At 36.9% G+C, this 18,389-nt stretch overlaps 9 protein-coding genes across 9 annotated transcripts; 4 read left to right on the top strand and 5 right to left on the bottom strand.

The window, feature by feature from the left end:
* Positions 1–391: 391 nt before the first annotated feature.
* On the bottom strand, positions 392–775 carry BATDEDRAFT_26886 (uncharacterized protein; the record flags this gene model as incomplete). Its single annotated transcript, XM_006681014.1, has 1 exon — positions 392–775. One exon carries the CDS (start codon positions 773–775, stop codon positions 392–394), a length of 384 nt encoding a protein of 127 aa, XP_006681077.1.
* Positions 776–1,208: 433 nt separating this feature from the next.
* On the bottom strand, positions 1,209–2,264 carry BATDEDRAFT_26885 (uncharacterized protein; the record flags this gene model as incomplete). The annotated part of the gene is made up of 3 exons (XM_006681013.1): positions 1,209–1,446; positions 1,478–1,841; positions 2,105–2,264. 3 exons carry the CDS (start codon positions 2,262–2,264, stop codon positions 1,209–1,211), a joined length of 762 nt encoding a protein of 253 aa, XP_006681076.1.
* Positions 2,265–2,998: 734 nt separating this feature from the next.
* Positions 2,999–4,347, top strand: BATDEDRAFT_26884 (uncharacterized protein; the record flags this gene model as incomplete). Its single annotated transcript, XM_006681012.1, has 3 exons — positions 2,999–3,085; positions 3,278–3,369; positions 3,783–4,347. The coding sequence occupies 3 exons, from the start codon at positions 2,999–3,001 to the stop codon at positions 4,345–4,347; spliced, it is 744 nt and encodes a 247-aa protein (XP_006681075.1).
* A 1,468-nt stretch (positions 4,348–5,815) lies between these two features.
* BATDEDRAFT_13203 (uncharacterized protein) lies at positions 5,816–7,224 on the bottom strand (the record flags this gene model as incomplete). Its single annotated transcript, XM_006680918.1, has 7 exons — positions 5,816–5,994; positions 6,082–6,229; positions 6,305–6,448; positions 6,536–6,590; positions 6,692–6,789; positions 6,895–7,009; positions 7,091–7,224. The coding sequence occupies 7 exons, from the start codon at positions 7,222–7,224 to the stop codon at positions 5,816–5,818; spliced, it is 873 nt and encodes a 290-aa protein (XP_006680981.1).
* A 358-nt stretch (positions 7,225–7,582) lies between these two features.
* On the bottom strand, positions 7,583–9,388 carry BATDEDRAFT_20455 (uncharacterized protein). The gene is made up of 6 exons (XM_006680965.1): positions 9,250–9,388; positions 8,859–8,997; positions 8,691–8,746; positions 8,510–8,598; positions 8,104–8,426; positions 7,583–8,033 (listed from the first exon to the last, which is right to left on the bottom strand). Exons 1-6 carry the CDS (start codon positions 9,295–9,297, stop codon positions 7,711–7,713), a joined length of 978 nt encoding a protein of 325 aa, XP_006681028.1. The 5' UTR covers positions 9,298–9,388; the 3' UTR covers positions 7,583–7,710.
* An 822-nt stretch (positions 9,389–10,210) lies between these two features.
* BATDEDRAFT_91010 (uncharacterized protein) lies at positions 10,211–11,217 on the bottom strand (the record flags this gene model as incomplete). The annotated part of the gene is made up of 6 exons (XM_006681152.1): positions 10,211–10,241; positions 10,307–10,492; positions 10,566–10,672; positions 10,746–10,792; positions 10,923–11,025; positions 11,143–11,217. The coding sequence occupies 6 exons, from the start codon at positions 11,215–11,217 to the stop codon at positions 10,211–10,213; spliced, it is 549 nt and encodes a 182-aa protein (XP_006681215.1).
* Positions 11,218–14,824: 3,607 nt separating this feature from the next.
* BATDEDRAFT_90930 (uncharacterized protein) lies at positions 14,825–15,406 on the top strand (the record flags this gene model as incomplete). The annotated part of the gene is made up of 1 exon (XM_006681211.1): positions 14,825–15,406. One exon carries the CDS (start codon positions 14,825–14,827, stop codon positions 15,404–15,406), a length of 582 nt encoding a protein of 193 aa, XP_006681274.1.
* A 977-nt stretch (positions 15,407–16,383) lies between these two features.
* BATDEDRAFT_90798 (uncharacterized protein) lies at positions 16,384–17,202 on the top strand (the record flags this gene model as incomplete). Its single annotated transcript, XM_006681210.1, has 1 exon — positions 16,384–17,202. Exon 1 carries the CDS (start codon positions 16,549–16,551, stop codon positions 17,200–17,202), a length of 654 nt encoding a protein of 217 aa, XP_006681273.1. The 5' UTR covers positions 16,384–16,548.
* A 773-nt stretch (positions 17,203–17,975) lies between these two features.
* Positions 17,976–18,161, top strand: BATDEDRAFT_90931 (uncharacterized protein; the record flags this gene model as incomplete). Its single annotated transcript, XM_006681209.1, has 1 exon — positions 17,976–18,161. The coding sequence occupies one exon, from the start codon at positions 17,976–17,978 to the stop codon at positions 18,159–18,161; it is 186 nt and encodes a 61-aa protein (XP_006681272.1).
* Between the last annotated feature and the right edge of the window lie 228 nt (positions 18,162–18,389).

Raw genomic sequence — 18,389 nt, 5'->3', positions numbered from 1 at the left:
GAACTTGAATGACATTATTGGAATATTGTGTCAAATCTGGATGTTCATCAATGTATTTCGATAAATTCCGAGTTACTTTATGTGGAAATATTCCCTTTTGTGATTGTGTCAAACGTTTTCAAGAACTTGTCAAATAAAGTATTTGGTGGTTGAAAAGCAAGAATGTCGTTAAAAGCAAACGATCCATTTGATATCATTCGGTATTTGTTACATTTAATAATGTCATTCACTTGACCGTTTTCAGCTGAATGAAACTCACAACCCCAAATTGATCTTGTGGTATATCCCATTGTTTGAGAGCTGATTCCTTATTTGCTGTCTTTTCATACAATATGTTCATCGTATCTCCAGTTAAAGGATTGATATCTTCTGATTTGTGACACTTTCTACATCAGTGGAAAAAGTATCCCAGAAAGTCATAGATTGTGTTTGATTCTTCATCGTAGTCATCAACATTGTATCGTTCAGTCTTTTCGCTTTGTTCAATATTACGATCTAATTCTCCTTGAATTGAATTAACCCAAGGCTTTTCGCATTTGGATACATTTCCATGTTTTTTAGAGTGTTTCAAGACTTGTGGAGGGTATTTCTTGATGATGTCGATGTCATATGATGAGCTATTGAAGCCATAAATAGGAAGAACATCAAAACATTCTAGTAATTGTAATCTTAATCGTTTCTGAACCTTTGCATCGTCCAAATTGGCCATCATTCCAAAAAACCGAGAATACTTTGAATACAACAATTGCAGATATTTGTGTCGTATTTGATCCATTTGTCATCACTATATCCAAAACTTCTTTAGTTGTACCTTCAACTGGGATGAATTGAGCCTTGTTTTCTTCACTTCCAATGAAACTTGTGCTCAAAAGTTTGTGTGTTTCAATGAATGAGCTTCAAGTTGGTCGTAGATTTGACTGATTTCAACCAAGTTTCAAAATCAAAGTAGATGAAATATGGATAAAATCTCATTTCTTTCGGTATATTAATTCCATTCAATTCAAGATGCTCAAATACATTCAACTTTGGTTGATAATTTCCATTTTCAAATATTATCTTTGGTTTTGCACAAACAATTGAGTGTCGTTTTATCTTTTTGAATTCACTAAAGGATGAATGGCATCTGGACATTGAAACACTGGTTAACTGAGACAAGTTAATAATGGAGGAGAAATGATGGAATTTATGGCTTATATCAGAGTATATATTCAAATTAATAACCTCCTGTATTCTTTACCTGAATGTCGTTCCATAACCGCTTTCTTTCCATTGAATCGGTATATGTTGACATTTACAAAGAAATGGCTTTCAATCTCTTTCAATTCTTGAATATCAAGTTTGGGATAACACTTCTTTACATTGGTTTTGTAATAATCCTTGTAAAGATCTTTTGCTTTCTTTGATAATCTGTCTAATCTGATTTCTGGATACTTATAACGAGCAAAACTACCAAAAACAAAGGTTATTTGTGACATACTGGAATGAAACAATACTTTTGCTATTCTTGATGAAATCAGGTAGAATTACAGATGCGCCTATTGATACCTCTGGAATGGGTGTTGTTAAAAGTACATACTCGTAGATATTTTCAATACTCCATTTGGAGTTTGAACACTTCAATTTTTCCAGTATATCATCACCATCCAATTGGTTTAGTACCGTATCAATAGTGGAATTAACTAGTGGTGAATCATTGATATTAAAGCAGGTATTATCAGAGGGATAAAACTGAACTCTATCATCAGTTTCAATGTTCCTCAGCACATATCCGAATTGAATATTGAACCAGTATCTTAATGCTTGCTTTTTGTGATTCTCTTTGATGGTAAACTTCAATTCATCTAAATTTGTAAACAAGTGTCTCGACCAATGAATTGGTTTTGATTTTGGTCAGAACGAATATTTCTTGATATGATATTGTGAAAACAACCGTTGTTCTTGTCCAGCTCTCTTTCTGTTTGTTTTGTAACTGTAAAAGTTGGTGATAGGCTTTAGCATCGTCCATTCCACTGAAGATCCCTTGAGTGTGCTTTTGAATCTTAGTTTAACCTTTCTAGCCCGTCCGACATCCAGATTTGTAATTGAACTAATCAATTGTTTGTACTAGTTTTCTCTTTTGTCTTGTATTTAATAGCAAATCGATATCTCTCGATACCATTTACTTCAAAAAGAACCTTGTACAGACCAACTGTGCTGTCATTTCCTTTAGTCAACACAACATTTCCATTCAAATAAATTTGGGTTTCTTCCAATATGTTTGACATTTCTGATGAACTTGTTTATCGTTTTAAAAGAAATTAAATATTCAATTTTATCTTGGATTAAACTTATCAACTATCTATGATAGTGGCTGTGACTGAATATTGCATCTTTTATTTTCTAGACTAGATTTAAACAATATGTTGAATTTACCTTGCTCAAATCCGAGATCAAAGTACATCAACAATTTACTAATGGACACCATTTATCTCGATCCAAGAAATAATCATATCTATCAAGTTGTTGAAAAGCGTGTCAATAATTCGCTGTTGAAAGCAGCGTATAATTACGTTGGAAATGAAGAAGCGGTTGTGTTAGATGATGTTCCGGATTCAGTGTTTAAACTAGAAAACCCAATCAAGGCTAATCCATCGAAACTATTAAAAGGCAGAATATTGTCTTTGGAAAACAATACCAGTCTATTATGCGGCATCAACATAAATCACTATAAAAGGATTAAAGAAATGATAAGCGATAGTTGCTATGAAACAAACGATACCATTTATTCACTACATTATGGGTTAGTTGTTTTTTTCAAAAAGCATTATCCAACTTGTGACAATGCGAAGGTTAATCTAGAAATGATGGGTTATCGAATCTTTGCAAACATAAAGATGCTGCCAAGAGTCATCGAGAAACAGCAATCATTACAGGAAAAGTTGTACAGAATTGTTATGAGCGATGATGATTCTAATTCAGATGATGTGAAAGAAATTATCATGTAAACTATTCATCTTCAATGTCACTGTTGTATCCAGTAGTTGTTGGAAGAATCGATCCATTCCATCCTGCTTTCTTTGGAATTAGTTCTTGGATAAAACAGCAAGTCAATAACTTCAATGGGAATGGTTGGCTTCAACATATTTGACTCATTTTGTTTTATTGAAATAGTTGTATATCTGCCAAACACTTTGATCAGGAAGCTAATACGTTATGTCAGTTTGTGTGATATCGTTGGTCAAGTGTGTTATATCAACCTCGTAATTGCTATCATTTGTTGTTTAATGGTTTTCTCAAGGGGCTTATTGTGCAACGATCGTGTGGTTCTAAACTGAGCACAATAACCTTTTCGTCGACATTTCTTGGAGCATGTCATACAGACAAAATGAGGTGCGTTGAAGCATTGGATTAATCGTGTGGTTACTGTAGAAAAGTATATTTCATATTGCGTATTTTCATCAAGTCAAAGTGTGACGTTAATCTCATTCTTACTGTTTAATACAAGTAATGAAGAAATAATTGAAATTAAGTTGATAATTCAATGAAAACTATTGGTATTCTGCGTTAAGAATTCGAACGACCCAAAACAAGGAATCCGAACGACTGAGATATCGCAATTATTGTTAACAATTCAAAAAAAGAAAAAGAGCGATTACAAAAGTACAAAAAGTCTGACCACACTGTGTAATTGCTTTCGTTCAACCTGTCAAACAAATAGTTGATTTAAATTGAATTTGAAATAAAACCGACTTGATATCAAATGAAAGACTTCAAGACAGTTGAAACTTGAGTGTTTTTTACAGAATAGAAATCTTTGAAGTGAGCGTATATTTCTTTCATTTTCTTTTTTTTGGTGATAATTTCCTTTATTTTTTTTCAAATATGACACTTCATTTCGTTCACCTCGTACTGGGAAATGAGACCTACAAGGAACAAGTATCTACTGAAGGATGTGCTGATGTTGATGACTTCAGAGGTGCTATCAAAAACAAGCTTCCTCACTTACTCAATGGTTACAACGCTGTGCAACTCACTCTCCTTCAACCTGATGGAATCACTGAAATTGACTCAGGAACTCTTGTTACAGATTTGAAAGAAATCCCTTGGAATCCTTTGGTGGTGACTGTGGAGGAACTTCTGTTTGATGCAGATGAATGGGTGAAATTGAAAGAATGGAACCAAAAAACAAACGCAAGAATCCACGATGCAGATTTACCAAAAACAAGCACTGGAAAGTATTTTGTCATCATTCCTCACGCTGACTACAACCAAGAAACAATTTCTTTTTTCAAAACAATCGGTGTCAAGGCACAGTTGTATATTGATGAAATCAAGTTGGAGGTGAAAGATGAAGTTGATTTGTTTTGAAGCTCAAGCTCTGAGTCTGGGTTACCTGACAAGGACAAGAAAATGTAGTCTAGTCAGTATATTTTGTTCAGTTTTCAATAATTACTTTGTTGTACTAATACAAAGCAAGTATGAAACTGGCACGTAGAGCTCCTAATAATTCAGACTTGTAAGCTATTCAGTGCTCTATCCCACGGTTTTTGACATGAATGGCCTATCTCCGATAAATTGTTAGTTTTGACAACTTGAGAGCAAATTTAGTGGTAATTATCGGTTAAAAAAACTGGCATCATTCGGTGCCCAATCTATACTAATTGTGGTGTCGAAAATCACTTTTTGGATGGAAAAGTCATCTAGCGGCATTCTGTCAAATGTTTCAACTCCCACCCTTTCCTTCAGCATTACTAGTTTCTCCACTACCACAAAATGGCGGTGATTTGATCTAGATTTATTTTCGTGTGCCAGGTAAAGATTCACTTTGATTTCAATAAAGGGTTTAGCAACTGGTTCTTCCGTTGGTTGTTCTCAGTAATTCATTGTATTGAGTAGTGGTAAAAACTGGCCGAGGAACTGTGTGAGTATCAACGTATCACTGGTACTTTTATTTATGTCCGAATGTTTATAACAGTCTCTGTACTTTGAATTCATTAACTGGTTCTTCAATTAATTGTCTCCTATTAGCTGTTGGTCTTGGTACGAATCATTTGAACCAGCCGAATCTCTTCTCTGTCTTCTAATAGGAGAATGTTCATTTTACTGTTCGATAGCCTTCTGTTGATCGTTTTCTATTGGTATGGTCATACTGGGGTCAGCAGTAAGTATTTCAGTAGCAATAGCATTGCATCTGGATGAGGTAAATTAGCTGACGCGCCTCTGGATGAAGAAAGGACAGCTCGAGTAATAGGAGAATTACGTTCTTGTAAAGTGAATAGAGTAAATCTCGACCATGAAAAAGTGCATATTGTTTGATGATATTTGATAGCAGAAATGATCAACAGTTGTTTTTTTGTTGTGGTCGAAAGAGTATGATATTGAAGCATAAATTGCTCCACCGGCATCACAGCTAATTCTCTACACAAACTCATTAATTGGGCATCAGGCTGTCATTTCATATTCGTTGTCAGATTCCATTTTATCAGCCGTATTCACGTAAAATGAAACACTAAGGTTTTAGAAACTAGTACAGTAAAGTAGGTTTTTTGATTAAATTATAGCTCATTCAATTAAAAGTATAGCCTGCAAATAAACTAAATGTGCCAAGAATTCCAAACATTGGTTTGCCCGGATTTTTTTGAATACCCAGTTATAATTGAAAAGGTTTAAAGGCCTGTATTTATTTGAGTTGAGATTGTTGCTTACAAGAGCAGCTCTTTATTTTTTTGAGCATTATTAACAAAGTATGTTTATAATAAACTTCAAAATAATCGAGTCGAATGAATTTTGTAAACCAAGTTTATTTTCATACTCTGCAGCCCCAGCAAAGATCCATTCAAAACATAAGTCGAAAGGGATACTGGCCAGCCTTTAACTTGAAAACAGCCAAAATAAGCGAGTAGATAAACATAAATGCAAGCAAGCATAGGAATACGGTGGTGCGTTGAGCAGACTTATTTTCCATTTTTGGTACGTATACGACTAGAGCAATAAATGCAGCGGACGCAATACCGTCTATATGGACAGCAATTATTGATATAAAACACGACTATTAGTCAAGACAACAGCATGCTGCTATAATAGCGATACAAACCAACTTACACATGATGGCTACAATATGAGTCTCTACACCAAACTGATACTGCATGCCGCCAGAAAGAAAGTGCAAGTTTCCGTCGTTTTCACCGATAAATGGAGGTGTGCGGATCGTGTTCCACATATAACCACCACACATCACCAATGTAGTAGTCTGAAAAAAGTGTTGACTAATTAGCATCGGGAAAGATCAGCCATGATCAAAGAATCTACATATAGCTCAACGTACCAAAGTGAGCGAAATCCATAAAGCTTTGAGAGTAATAATCGCAATAATTTGAGTATAGAAAGTGAAAATAACAATAGCAGCAGTAGCCCCAATTACAATAGTGATTGCTAGCTTGCCATAGTCCAGAGGTTTTGTGATTTTGATCTATGCACACATGGTAAAGAATCCAATCATGTCTTAGCATTGTAAACCTATTGACAAAACCTGCATAATAAATCAAAAACAATATACCTTGACGCCGGTGACTGCTTCAATATGGGAAATAAACGGCTCGACAGAAAAACCGCTGTCGTACACATTAAAATAAGAAACGTAAATAGCCATCAAACATCACTAACAGATCATTATTTCAGATTAAACCATCGCCTAATAAAATTTCAGACTCACTTGCGATTCAGATCATATAATTCATAGATGCCTTTGATTGCCTGTGGCCCATCGGTAGGAGGAAAACGTAGCACCAATGGCACTGATTGGATCCCAAGCTAAAGTTCAATCGTGTCAGACTTGGTATAACACTCTGCAATAAAGATCTGACTTGTATAGCTATTTGAATACAATTGCAGTCGTCGCAAATCATAAATGCCCACCTTGGAAAACACACTCTGACCATGAACAAAGTCCAGCTCTGAAAAATACAGCTTTCCAGACTCAAACGACTTTGCCCATGTATCTGCTACAATCTTGTATCTAGTATGCCATTCACTATAGTAGAGAGATTTAGAAAGGTATTAGCCTGGACTGTCACCAACCACCAGCTTGATATTAGAAAACAAGACAACTTACACACAGGGTTTACAGTTATGCTGAGGCACGGTGCTAGTGAGCACTACAAACAAGGTGTAGTTTCTAGGCTTTTGAGTAAGCAATTCATACGACTGTTCATCCAAAGCCAAGATAGATTGCGAGGCATGCTGCATGTGGTTCAGCTGGCTGATTTTAGTGTCGAGCAATGTGCCAGTGACAGAGGACAAGATCAATGGACCAAGGAGAGCAGTCCACAAGGCAGTAGCAAGGAACAAATGCATATATAAAGATTGGCTATCGATTACTTGGTTTACAAATCGGCTGTTCAATGATGGACAAGATTCAATTGTAAATTTCAATGCTGGCCATCAATCCTCTCCAATAAGATCTACACGACTGGCAGCCAGACTGCTTTTTAATCTTTATTAAATTGAAGCCTTAAACTGCCAATCCATTCCATTCGCATACATCAAATCCCAAAAACATTCTAGTTAGATCAGACTTGGCATTTCAAAACCCAAGATTCTTTTTCAAGTCAGTAGCAAAAGAAGTGTTTATTCGGCTCGAACCTAGCCATTCTCCACACATCAATGCTAGTTCAAATCACAACAATAGGAGGATTTTGAGATAAAATACATCTGTAAGCATTCTACCAAGAATCAATCCGATTTCGGACGAATGTTTTCATAAGGACGTCGTAGGATGGGTGACCTGGCGTGTTCATCGGCAGTTAAAGTCGTCCGATTGATTGGAGAAGTAGACGCAGCAGATGCTCGAGTTGAGCGAGCTGAAGTTGCACGTTCAGGATGCTCATCTTGAACAAGAGGTTCAAAGTTTAACGATTCGGGATTATATCCCAACAAGTCTCCACTTTCAAAATCAAAATACCATCCAGTCAAATTAAGTTGTCCAGCTTGGAGTCTATCCTTAATCCATGGATATGTGACCAAATTTTCAATGGTCTGCAAAATAGATGCATGTTCTACAATGATCAACTTGTCAGCATACATATGCTGAATAACATCTCAGCATATCGAACCAAATGTACTCACCACATGCACGCTGCTGTTCTTCTTCGGATCTGTCCCCGAAATATTTTAAAGTCTTTTCTTTGGCTTGTTGGGCAATAGACACCCATGGAGCAATAAACTCAAAATCTGGCGACACACCTCGCAGCAAAGCACTAATACCACCACACTTGGAATGACCTAGCACAATAATATTCTCGACTCCAAGTACTAGCACGGCAAACTCAAGAGCAGAAGCCACACCGTGATATCCCGAATCTGGCCCATATGGAGCAACCAGATTTGCCACATTTCTAATAACAAATAAATCGCCTGGATCGCAGTCTGTCAAAATGGCTGGATCGACACTGATTAAAACATAGGTTAGTATTGAAAATGTGCGTTGAAGATTAAAAACCGTCGGTAAAAGTAAATACTCGAGTATATTTACCGCGAGTCACAGCATCCTAAAAGCACAGTTTTTGGTTTTTGAGCCTTTTTCAGAGAATCAAACAAGGCCGTATTCGAGGCAAAGTATGTCTAAAGTATGCGGTCATGTTAGCTAGTCCGTAACTCAAACCATTGCATTCTGTCAACAAATTCCTAAACAAAAACCATTGACGTATTCGCACCTTTCTGAAACGTTTGAATCCAGATAAAAACTTGCCCATTTGCACCTGTGATAAATCTAAAACATACATGTTAGATTGTACGTCAGATTAAACTGTATTTTACCCCCATTCAAAATCACCACATCTGGGTATCTGTTTATGGAAGGTGTAATCAAGCCCTCAACCTACCCGTATTGCTGGTTCCAAGCACTCGGCCTTGCTGAATAGACGCTGAATTCGTATCTTTGGGCTGAGATAGCTGCGGGTTAGACAAGTGTTCAAGATATCGACCGGCTGTTGTTACGGTTCCTGTGCGAATGCGATTTTCCTTGTATACCAATTTAAATAAATGGATCAATACCGCCATCAAGATTCAGCCAGGGTTGCCAAGATGAAGGCCATTTAAATAAGCGAAAGCTATATCAAGCATTGAAGCCATTGGATATATACAAAATAGAAGAATGGCCAAACAGTATGGCATAAGATATACAATGCCTTGATAGGCCAGCTGTGTTTCAAAGCTCAAACATTGTCGGATAATAAACATCTATACAAACTCGGATCATGTCATTAAACATACTATCTTGTCTTTGGACTCTTGTTTTAAAGACCCTTCTTCAGATTCCATATACTCTACACTAGGGCTGGAATGCAGGTTGGTTTTGATATCTAAGGGGGATGATGCAGCATGCTGGCCCGCTCCAAGAGAATGCAAATAGTGATCTAAATGAACATGAAGCATATCAGAAAACCCAGACTGCTGATTAATACTTTTGGTATCAAAAACTATCATGGCTACTGCATTGATCTTAAATACACTAAACAATCGCTTACCCATGAGTCTGCAGTGGTTGTATAAGTATAAGTAACTCGTATTCACGAAAATGAAAGATTAAATAAGGGTGTCAAAATGCATAATAAGCAGTCTCATGACATGATTGCCAAATTGACTGGACAATATTATTGAACTTTAATCTACCGAGATTTCTCATCCATGCTCATTTCTGTACAACTGAATGAATCTTCACATCCGCTTCAATAGTCTCACACTTGTTTAATCCACAATTCTCCTACAAATATTGGATGATTGGCATGGAGACAACTGGTCATTTCTACAATCTTGGTTCTGAATTATAGCGTAAACATATCTGTTCTTAAAATAAAAGTGGCCAATGTATACAATGTATACAATGTTCAGCTCTGCTGATTTAGATTTCGATCGAGTTGGTTTGCCAAGATAAACAACTCCTAGTTTAAATCAACACAATTCGTTCAAATATAGCAACAATAAACTGTCAAACGACCTGTATTTTAGATTGTAAAATATTGGTTTTTACATGTGTGGGAAATGTAAAGAGTGCAATATCCATCAATAGCTGCAATATTTGTAGAGCATTTATTTGTTTTTAATAGAAACACCAATTACATATTCATCAAAATCACAGCCATCACTAATCGCAACCCTCTAAATACAGTATTTGACACGACAATCATTTGAAACAGTTCATTGTACTAAAACTACTTTAGAGGTGTGACATGGTCTAATAGGGAGAGTAGAATCCTCGGCGAGACCTAGAAATTAATAATATGCTCAAATATTAGCATTGTTCGTTGATTCTGGACCTTTAATTCCATACCTGTATGGTGCTCTCCCACGAAATCCACCACGAAATCCTCGAGATGCGCGACGACCTCGCGAATAGAATGCATGCACATTGGTACGCTTAGCTGTGACCTTGATTAAACGACCCTTGAACATGGACTCACTTAAAACCACTGCGTTTGCAACAGATCCTGCATCGGCAAACTCAAGGTATGCAAATCTAATTGTAAAAATAAAAGCAAACATCAGCATGCTTTGTAGATTTAAACTAGAAAACATCAAAAATCGCATACCCTTTAGGGTGTCCTGTAAATTTATCGCACAGAATGGTTACTCGGTTGATGGTACCACAAGATTGAAAGTGTGCCTGGATTTCTTCTGGAGTGGCACTATAGTCAACCTGGATATGCAAAACATAGTACCAAATCAGCCATGGTAGCATACTAAGAACCTATTTGCGTGCAGAAACTTACATTGCCAATGTAAACAGAGCGAAAATCCACTTCTTCTTTGTCACTGACTAGAATGTGTATACAATATTGATAAAAGTTGGCCAAAAGATGGTCGGTTTATATTAAAAGTGCATTATTGGTTAGAAAATACAATATATACAAATAGATTACAAAACCGATTTTCCAAGGGTTTCCTACCAGATTGAGCACCCATTTCCTTTTCTACTTCAGCCTGCATTTCTTTTAGTTTGGCAGCTTCCTCTTCCATTTCCTTGACCCGTTTCTTCATTGTTTCAATCTCCTAAGCAGTTACAAGCATGGAATAGTATCAGTCGTGGTTTCCAAAACAAACTGTTTAGTCATCCAAGATCGTGCTGTAACTGATTATGTGCACAAATAATCAAACCCAAATACTCACCTTGTCAACGCTATCATCCATCGCAACCTCGGGAGCCTCAATGGCCTCTGAAACATCGGCTTGATTTGTTGACATGTTCTAAAGCACAGGTTGTATATACAAAACGATTGATAAATTAAGTGCCAGTTGCAGACAAGTTCAGATTGAACTAAAGCTGCATGCTAGAATGTGACAGTTGAATCAATTTGTATTGAAAAATCGACTTTTCAAAGAGATTACCGATCTCACAAAACGCCAATTTATATTCAACCCTCTTTTAAAGCATAATCCGATCTAGTCAATCTGATACAGAATGTCCAAACGAGGTATCAAGGAATTATCTCCAGAATGAGGTTGATGTAGCAAACAAACAGAGCCAGTAGAATCAGTAGGCGAATAAATGTCAGACTTCCCATGATGTAGATCTGAATAATGGTTTAAACATGCGACTGCCAAGCCAAAGTGTGCTGGTTAGCAGGGACAATCGCTAGTTGATATGCTGATTTACCAATCTAGAAGACAGTCAATTGAAGTTGCAGAGAAATTACAATTGATGTAGTATCAAGATAACAAATGGTAGTCTAATTCAACAGACTAGAGAATAATGGATAGATCAAAAAAGTATGCAGCCATTATTTTTCAAGCAGTCTTTTTGTTTCCAATGTTACTTTATATACTCGAAACAAAGTTGGCACTTTTTTCTTGAGCAATAGGAAACTGATTCTATCCGGCTGCTGCTGCCGCTGGCTGTTTGTCTTTCAAATATCAAGTTGGTTTGCAATCTTCACTTTTACATTTTTCTCAGTGTAGGCGATATTCTAGTCAATTATTCTAGGGAATGGGAAAGGTATAAAAAGCTACTTGTATAATAGCAAGACATGGCGTAGAGAATATGTCTTGTAGCACTGATAAAGCATACAGACATGCATTTTTGACAGCAGCAATAAGGAAGTGACGGTACCTGAAAAGCAGTTTGTGAGGAACTGGGCAAGTGGAGCAAAACACGACAAAATAAATTACAACAGAAAAAGAGTGAGCACAGAATGTATTTGTATTCTCCACTCAATTTCACTGGTTTGAACCATTCATCAAATGCTACAACAGCAGCCTGTTTAATGGATTCTCTTTTTAAAACTGTACAGTTGTTTTGGGTTAGCGTACAGACTCTAAGCAGAATGCTGAAGCCGCGTTAAAACAGGACCAGCAAGCAGCTGTTGTTGGACCAAATGAGTGATGTTGTCCTATATTGAATCAAAAGAAACAGCAAGTTGAGCAAACTGGTCGTGCCAACAAATCAGATTGGTGATTGGCATGCAAGTAACAGTTGCATTTCTGAGACGTACGATCTTTGTTTTGCTGAATTAGAGCGCAAGATATTTATGGGATTTTAAAATACAGCAAATAGGAGTGTGTACAGAGTTTGTTTTTCGGCCAGCTTAGTCTTCGGATTCCTGTCTTTAAGCCCTTTTGCTTGCCATGACGTTCAAAATTTGTAATCCGTCTAGTCATTCTATGAAAAGCTTGATTCTTTCTGACCGCTCTCCATATGTCTTTGGGTGAAGATCCATTCAAGTATTTTTTGAAAAGAACCTTGGATACAATTGAAAATGCTGCTAAACGTTCAACAGCCGTAGCGAAATTACAAGTTTTAAAAGTTGCTATTGAACTCCAAAAATCATGGCTCCTGTTTTGTACACTTAATGTATGAGGTCATTTTTCAAGATATGTATGCCATTGATCTTGTTGTTTTGAATGTGCATTGGTTGGATTTTTTATTGTTGGTAGCTGTGATTTAAAGTTGCAGTAAAGTCAACAACTGTTTGTGTTCTAAAATTGCAGGTGGTTGGTCTGTAAGAGTATCAAAATGATACTCGAAATGATTCCGCACTGTCGATTGATGAAACTAAAATATGGTTCCCATTTCACATAACGCTTTGCAAAATGTACAGTTGCATGGTTCAAGAGTGTTGAGCAGATCGGTAAAGGGGAATTTACCAACTTTTTGGCAATATTCAAAGTCAAACCCAATATCTGGATTGCAATGAATGAATCTGGTTTCAAATTTGATGATTGTACAGTGTATGACTGCCAAATGTGAACAAAGGACAGTTCAAACTATAGTTTGGTTGTGTGCATCATATGATGGTCGTTATGTTTGGAGATGGACCAAAAGAGTTGTAAATGCTTGATATTCAAGATTTTTTAGTGTACTGGAATTCCATTTTTTAATGATTATTTGGTTCTAGAAACATAACATTTCACAAAACTACAGATTCGCTGATTAAACATGATTTGTCGGCCGTTCAACAAGCAGAAATGTTGCAAGATATCAAGCCTCTTATTGCACATTCTTAAGCCTTGCCGGAAATAACTTGGGTATAATAACGATTTTGTGCGGTGCGTGACTCCAGATACAGAAGGGCTTGAACTACCGATTTCTAGTATGAAGACACAGCAAATATTTCCAACCATTGCTTATTCCAGAGCAAAATAAAGGCGGCCAGTGAATGAATATAAAAGTGACTCGTTTTACGTGACCACGACTATAGTTTCCTACATCATCGGATTGCCAATCGTTTATTCGACAAATCTCTTGGCTGTGTAAATAATCCAGAGATAAATCATTGATCCAATCGAAAAATACTAGAATTTCACCAAAAGTATCTTGGAATTGGTATTCAGAATCAGAATCAGGGCGGAATACACCAACATTGCGCATTACCAAAATTCAAGGCACAGCTATATGTCCAATTTTCCGTCAAATATGAAAAAAATCAGTCAGTTGTTTTTCAAGGTATACACAATTTAGTCATAAGTTGTGTATACCTTGAAAATTGCTTGGGTCGGTTAAATTATAAATTGCTTTGACGAATTTCCACACGATTGTTTATGCAAACCAATTGGTCACATTAGCTGTCACTGAACTAAATGGTCAGTCATACCGAATGCATAGGCATCAAATTGTACCCAACTGTTTTATGATGTTGTAATAAAAATTAAAACTTTGAATTGCAAGGCTGAATAGTTTTTAATGGTTTGGTGCATGAACAAGTTGGTTTTATTCACATCCCAGTAAATGACCAGTGTATAGGGCAATATAGCAGCGGATGTAGCTTTATTGACCCGATAGGCATGACGGGCTTGGCCCTGTACCCTTTTACAGCTTTATCAAATAGGGTGCCGTAATCTTCCATTATCAGGACCATCATACTCAAAGTTAAATGTTCCATCTAATCAACCCTAACCTAGTTATTTGATACTCTAGCCAAGTATGCTATGTTGTATTTGGCTAAAGGGTGATGTGAATGCTTGAGTTAAACCGAATCAATGCAATTCAAGTTTGAACCAAAATAATTGACGGTTTATTTGGGTCAAATAAACTACAGTATAATTTGTTTACTCACCACATCATGATAAGCGATGCCTTTGTCAGCGGTTCTTGGAATACGCGGAGTAATTCAATTTTATCTTACTTGACAGTAATGTCCATCAACACGAGTATGAACACAAGGGATGCCATATCAGGGTTAGTCAGCTTAGTGAGCTACATAGCGGTGGTAAAATGCGTCAAATAAAGGGATGCTTGATTGAGTGCGCCAAGGCATTTATTACTATAAAAACAGTAGCATTTGTAACCATTTTCAAATAATCCATTTGAATCAATAAGCCTTTGAACTCTCATAAACAATCGTTTACATTAATAATGAAATTTTCTCAAGCCATTGTGTTGATTGCAGTGTTTAGCGCGACTGCCAATGCTATAGTTGTTCCCGCCGAAGCAAGTGTAAGCACGGGAGGCCCTGATGCAACAAGTACTGATCAATCGAGTGCATCAAGCACAAGCACACCAAGTGCAACAAGTACCGGCGAATCAGGCGCTTCTGGGTATACTTGTTCGAATTCAGGCGAAGGATCGTTTTTAGGCAAGATAGGAAGCTATTTTGGGTATGCTGTTGATACGGCACGCTGTTATGGCAAAACGTTCTGGAAACACTTCCAACTCACCTTGAATTATTTGGATGCTTCTGTTGCTGCCGAAGAAGACCCAGATGTGAAAAAGAAAATTGAAGAACTTTCAGAAAAGTTCCGAGCTATGCTGCTGAAATTCAATGAGGATACAGCTGAAGGCCGAGAAAACAGGTTCGCAGATGAGATCTTTGCTTTATCAGCAGAGTTTGAGGAAAAAGCAAAGAATGGCGAAAAAGGTGCCAAAGAAGCACTTGCCAATCTTAAATTCACTCTTGATAGTTTTATTTCTCGTACTGAGAATTCAGGCAAAAAATAGAAAATCGACAGGTTGAAGGCTTCCAAGAGCGATGAGGGGGGAAATGAGAATAGCAAAGTAGATGATGGGAGAAACGACAAATCTTTATTTGATCATTATAACGTTTGAATAAATATGTTTAATCCATAATATTTCATTTGTGACATTTAACAAACTTTTAGCACCACCAGCCTATGCTCGTACGGCTTGCTAGCATGAGATAATCTTGTATCTCTGCACTCGAGTTTATTTTAGATAAATATGATTCATTTAAAATTGTGTATACCTTGAAAATTGCTTGGGTCGGTTAAATTATAAATTGCTTTGACGAATTTCCACACGATTGTTTATGCAAACCAATTGGTCACATTGGCTGTCACTGAACTAAATGGTCAGTCATACCGAATGCATAGGCATCAAATTGTACCCAACTGTTTTATGATGTTGTAATAAAAATTAAAACTTTGAATTGCAAGGCTGAATAGTTTTTAATGGTTTGGTGCATGAACAAGTTGGTTTTATTCACATCCCAGTAAATGACCAGTGTATAGGGCAATATAGCAGCGGATGTAGCTTTATTGACCCGATAGGCATGACGGGCTTGGCCCTGTACCCTTTTACAGCTTTATCAAATAGGGTGCCGTAATCTTCCATTATCAGGACCATCATACTCAAAGTTAAATGTTCCATCTAATCAACCCTAACCTAGTTATTTGATACTCTAGCCAAGTATGCTATGTTGTATTTGGCTAAAGGGTGATGTGAATGCTTGAGTTAAACCGAATCAATGCAATTCAAGTTTGAACCAAAATAATTGACGGTTTATTTGGGTCAAATAAACTACAGTATAATTTGTTTACTCACCACATCATGATAAGCGATGCCTTTGTCAGCGGTTCTTGGAATACGCGGAGTAATTCAATTTTATCTTACTTGACAGTAATGTCCATCAACACGAGTATGAACACAAGGGATGCCATATCAGGGTTAGTCAGCTTAGTGAGCTACATAGCGGTGGTAAAATGCGTCAAATAAAGGGATGCTTGATTGAGTGCGCCAAGGCATTTATTACTATAAAAACAGTAGCATTTGTAACCATTTTCAAATAATCCATTTGAATCAATAAGCCTTTGAACTCTCATAAACAATCGTTTACATTAATAATGAAATTTTCTCAAGCCATTGTGTTGATTGCAGTGTTTAGCGCGACTGCCAATGCTATAGTTGTTCCCGCCGAAGCAAGTGTAAGCACGGGAGGCCCTGATGCAACAAGCACCGATCAATCGAGTACAAGTGCAAGTACACCAAGTGCGACAAGTACCAGCGAATCAAGTGCAACAAGTACTGGTGAATCAGGCGCTTCTGGGTATACTTCGAATTCAGGCGAAGGATCGTCGCTAAGCGGGGTAACAGGCTATCTCGGATATGCTGCTGATACGGCACGCTGTTATGGCGGAGCGTTCTGGAAACGCTTCCAATCCGCCTTGGGTAGTCTCATCCCTGATATTTTGAAACAAGATCCAGATGTGAGGAGGCAAATCAAAGATCTTATGAGCAAGCTTGAAGTTATCCAGACCAGATGCCTGAACGGTGAGAAAAATAAATCTCGGGTAGAAAGACTTTTGAAGGATCTCGAAGAGTTATCAGCAGAGCTTAAGGAAAAAGTAAGGAATGGCGAAAAAGGTGCCAAAGAAGCACTCGTTAAATGGGATGGCATTGCCAAAGAATTTGGTCAAGGTGTCGAGAATCTGGCCCAGATAGTGGAACGCGACAGATTGGAGGCTTCCAAGAACGGTGAGGAGGAAGAACAAGAATAGCAAAGTAGATGATGGGAGAAACAAACCTTTATTTGATTATTATAACGTTTAAATAAACATGTTTAAATCATAATATTTCATTTGACATTAGTTCAGTATTCTGGCTGCTGTTATGCAATTCTAAAGCCATTTAAACATTTTACAATAATATTATATTGTAAACTGAGCTAATTTATTACCAAAATAATATTTAGATACGATATTTACGTCTACATGTTGGGCGAATAAAGCCTAATGATATTATCCCAGCCAGGTAAACGACGTTTGAATTCAACTTGGAAATCATCTTGTTGCAAGATCGTTCTGGCTTGTAAAGTGAATTTTATTGTTAAAGTTTAGATCAAACGATGCTTGAATGGATCATGTGTATTTATATGGAATTGGATAAACAATAATCTGCAAAAGGATCTACCACAACACATGTGAGCTGTGGTTGAATGATATCGATACCAATCCAAATATGACGAGTTGTTTCTGATAGTTGGTGATTTGTGTAAGCCTTTTGATATCACATGTCAAAGTATATGATTTCATTTCAGCACAAAATATTGAGAATATAATACCATGCTAATGCGAGTGAATACATGAAATATGCATTTTCATCATGATCATATCTGCCATAAATCAATTTTTCAAGCTATCCAAAAGTTCAACAGTGCTATTATAAACCAAAACCATAATGTTGAAACAAACAACCAGAATTGATGGTATCAAGAGTAGTTGGCATAGATGATACTCATGGTGAAAGCTTGCAAATGTATACATTGAAAACAATGCAAATTCAAAACGTAAAAATTAAGAATATAACTAAACAAAATAAAAAATTATTTGTTGTGGATGACGAGAGAGACCGCCATCCCATACTTCAGCTTCTTGTCACAGACTTGGACGACATCCCCAAAGACTACTACAAGAAGCTGAAGGATGGAGGTCTCTCTCTTGTCATCCACAACACTTGACACGATCCCGAACCGAACTCTTGAACGAAAAGCAACATTTACTCCCAATAAATGTTATTCACACGATATCGAATAAATGAGGTAAAAGGGATTCATTTTATAGAAATGTCCGAGTCGCGATAATTCAGAGACATTGTTATCTGTTAGTAGTTGTGGGATTGTAAAATAAGAGATGTCGTTAGGTCGTATATGGATGTGATCTTGACATATTCTAGGTTGATTAGTGTA

The sequence above is a fragment of the Batrachochytrium dendrobatidis genome (assembly GCF_000203795.2).
Source record: "Batrachochytrium dendrobatidis JAM81 unplaced genomic scaffold BATDEscaffold_11, whole genome shotgun sequence".
In the NCBI taxonomy this organism is placed as follows: domain Eukaryota; kingdom Fungi; phylum Chytridiomycota; class Chytridiomycetes; order Rhizophydiales; genus Batrachochytrium; species Batrachochytrium dendrobatidis.
The sequence above is the reverse complement of the archived record's forward strand: the minus strand, read 5'-3'. Positions and strand labels throughout refer to the sequence as shown.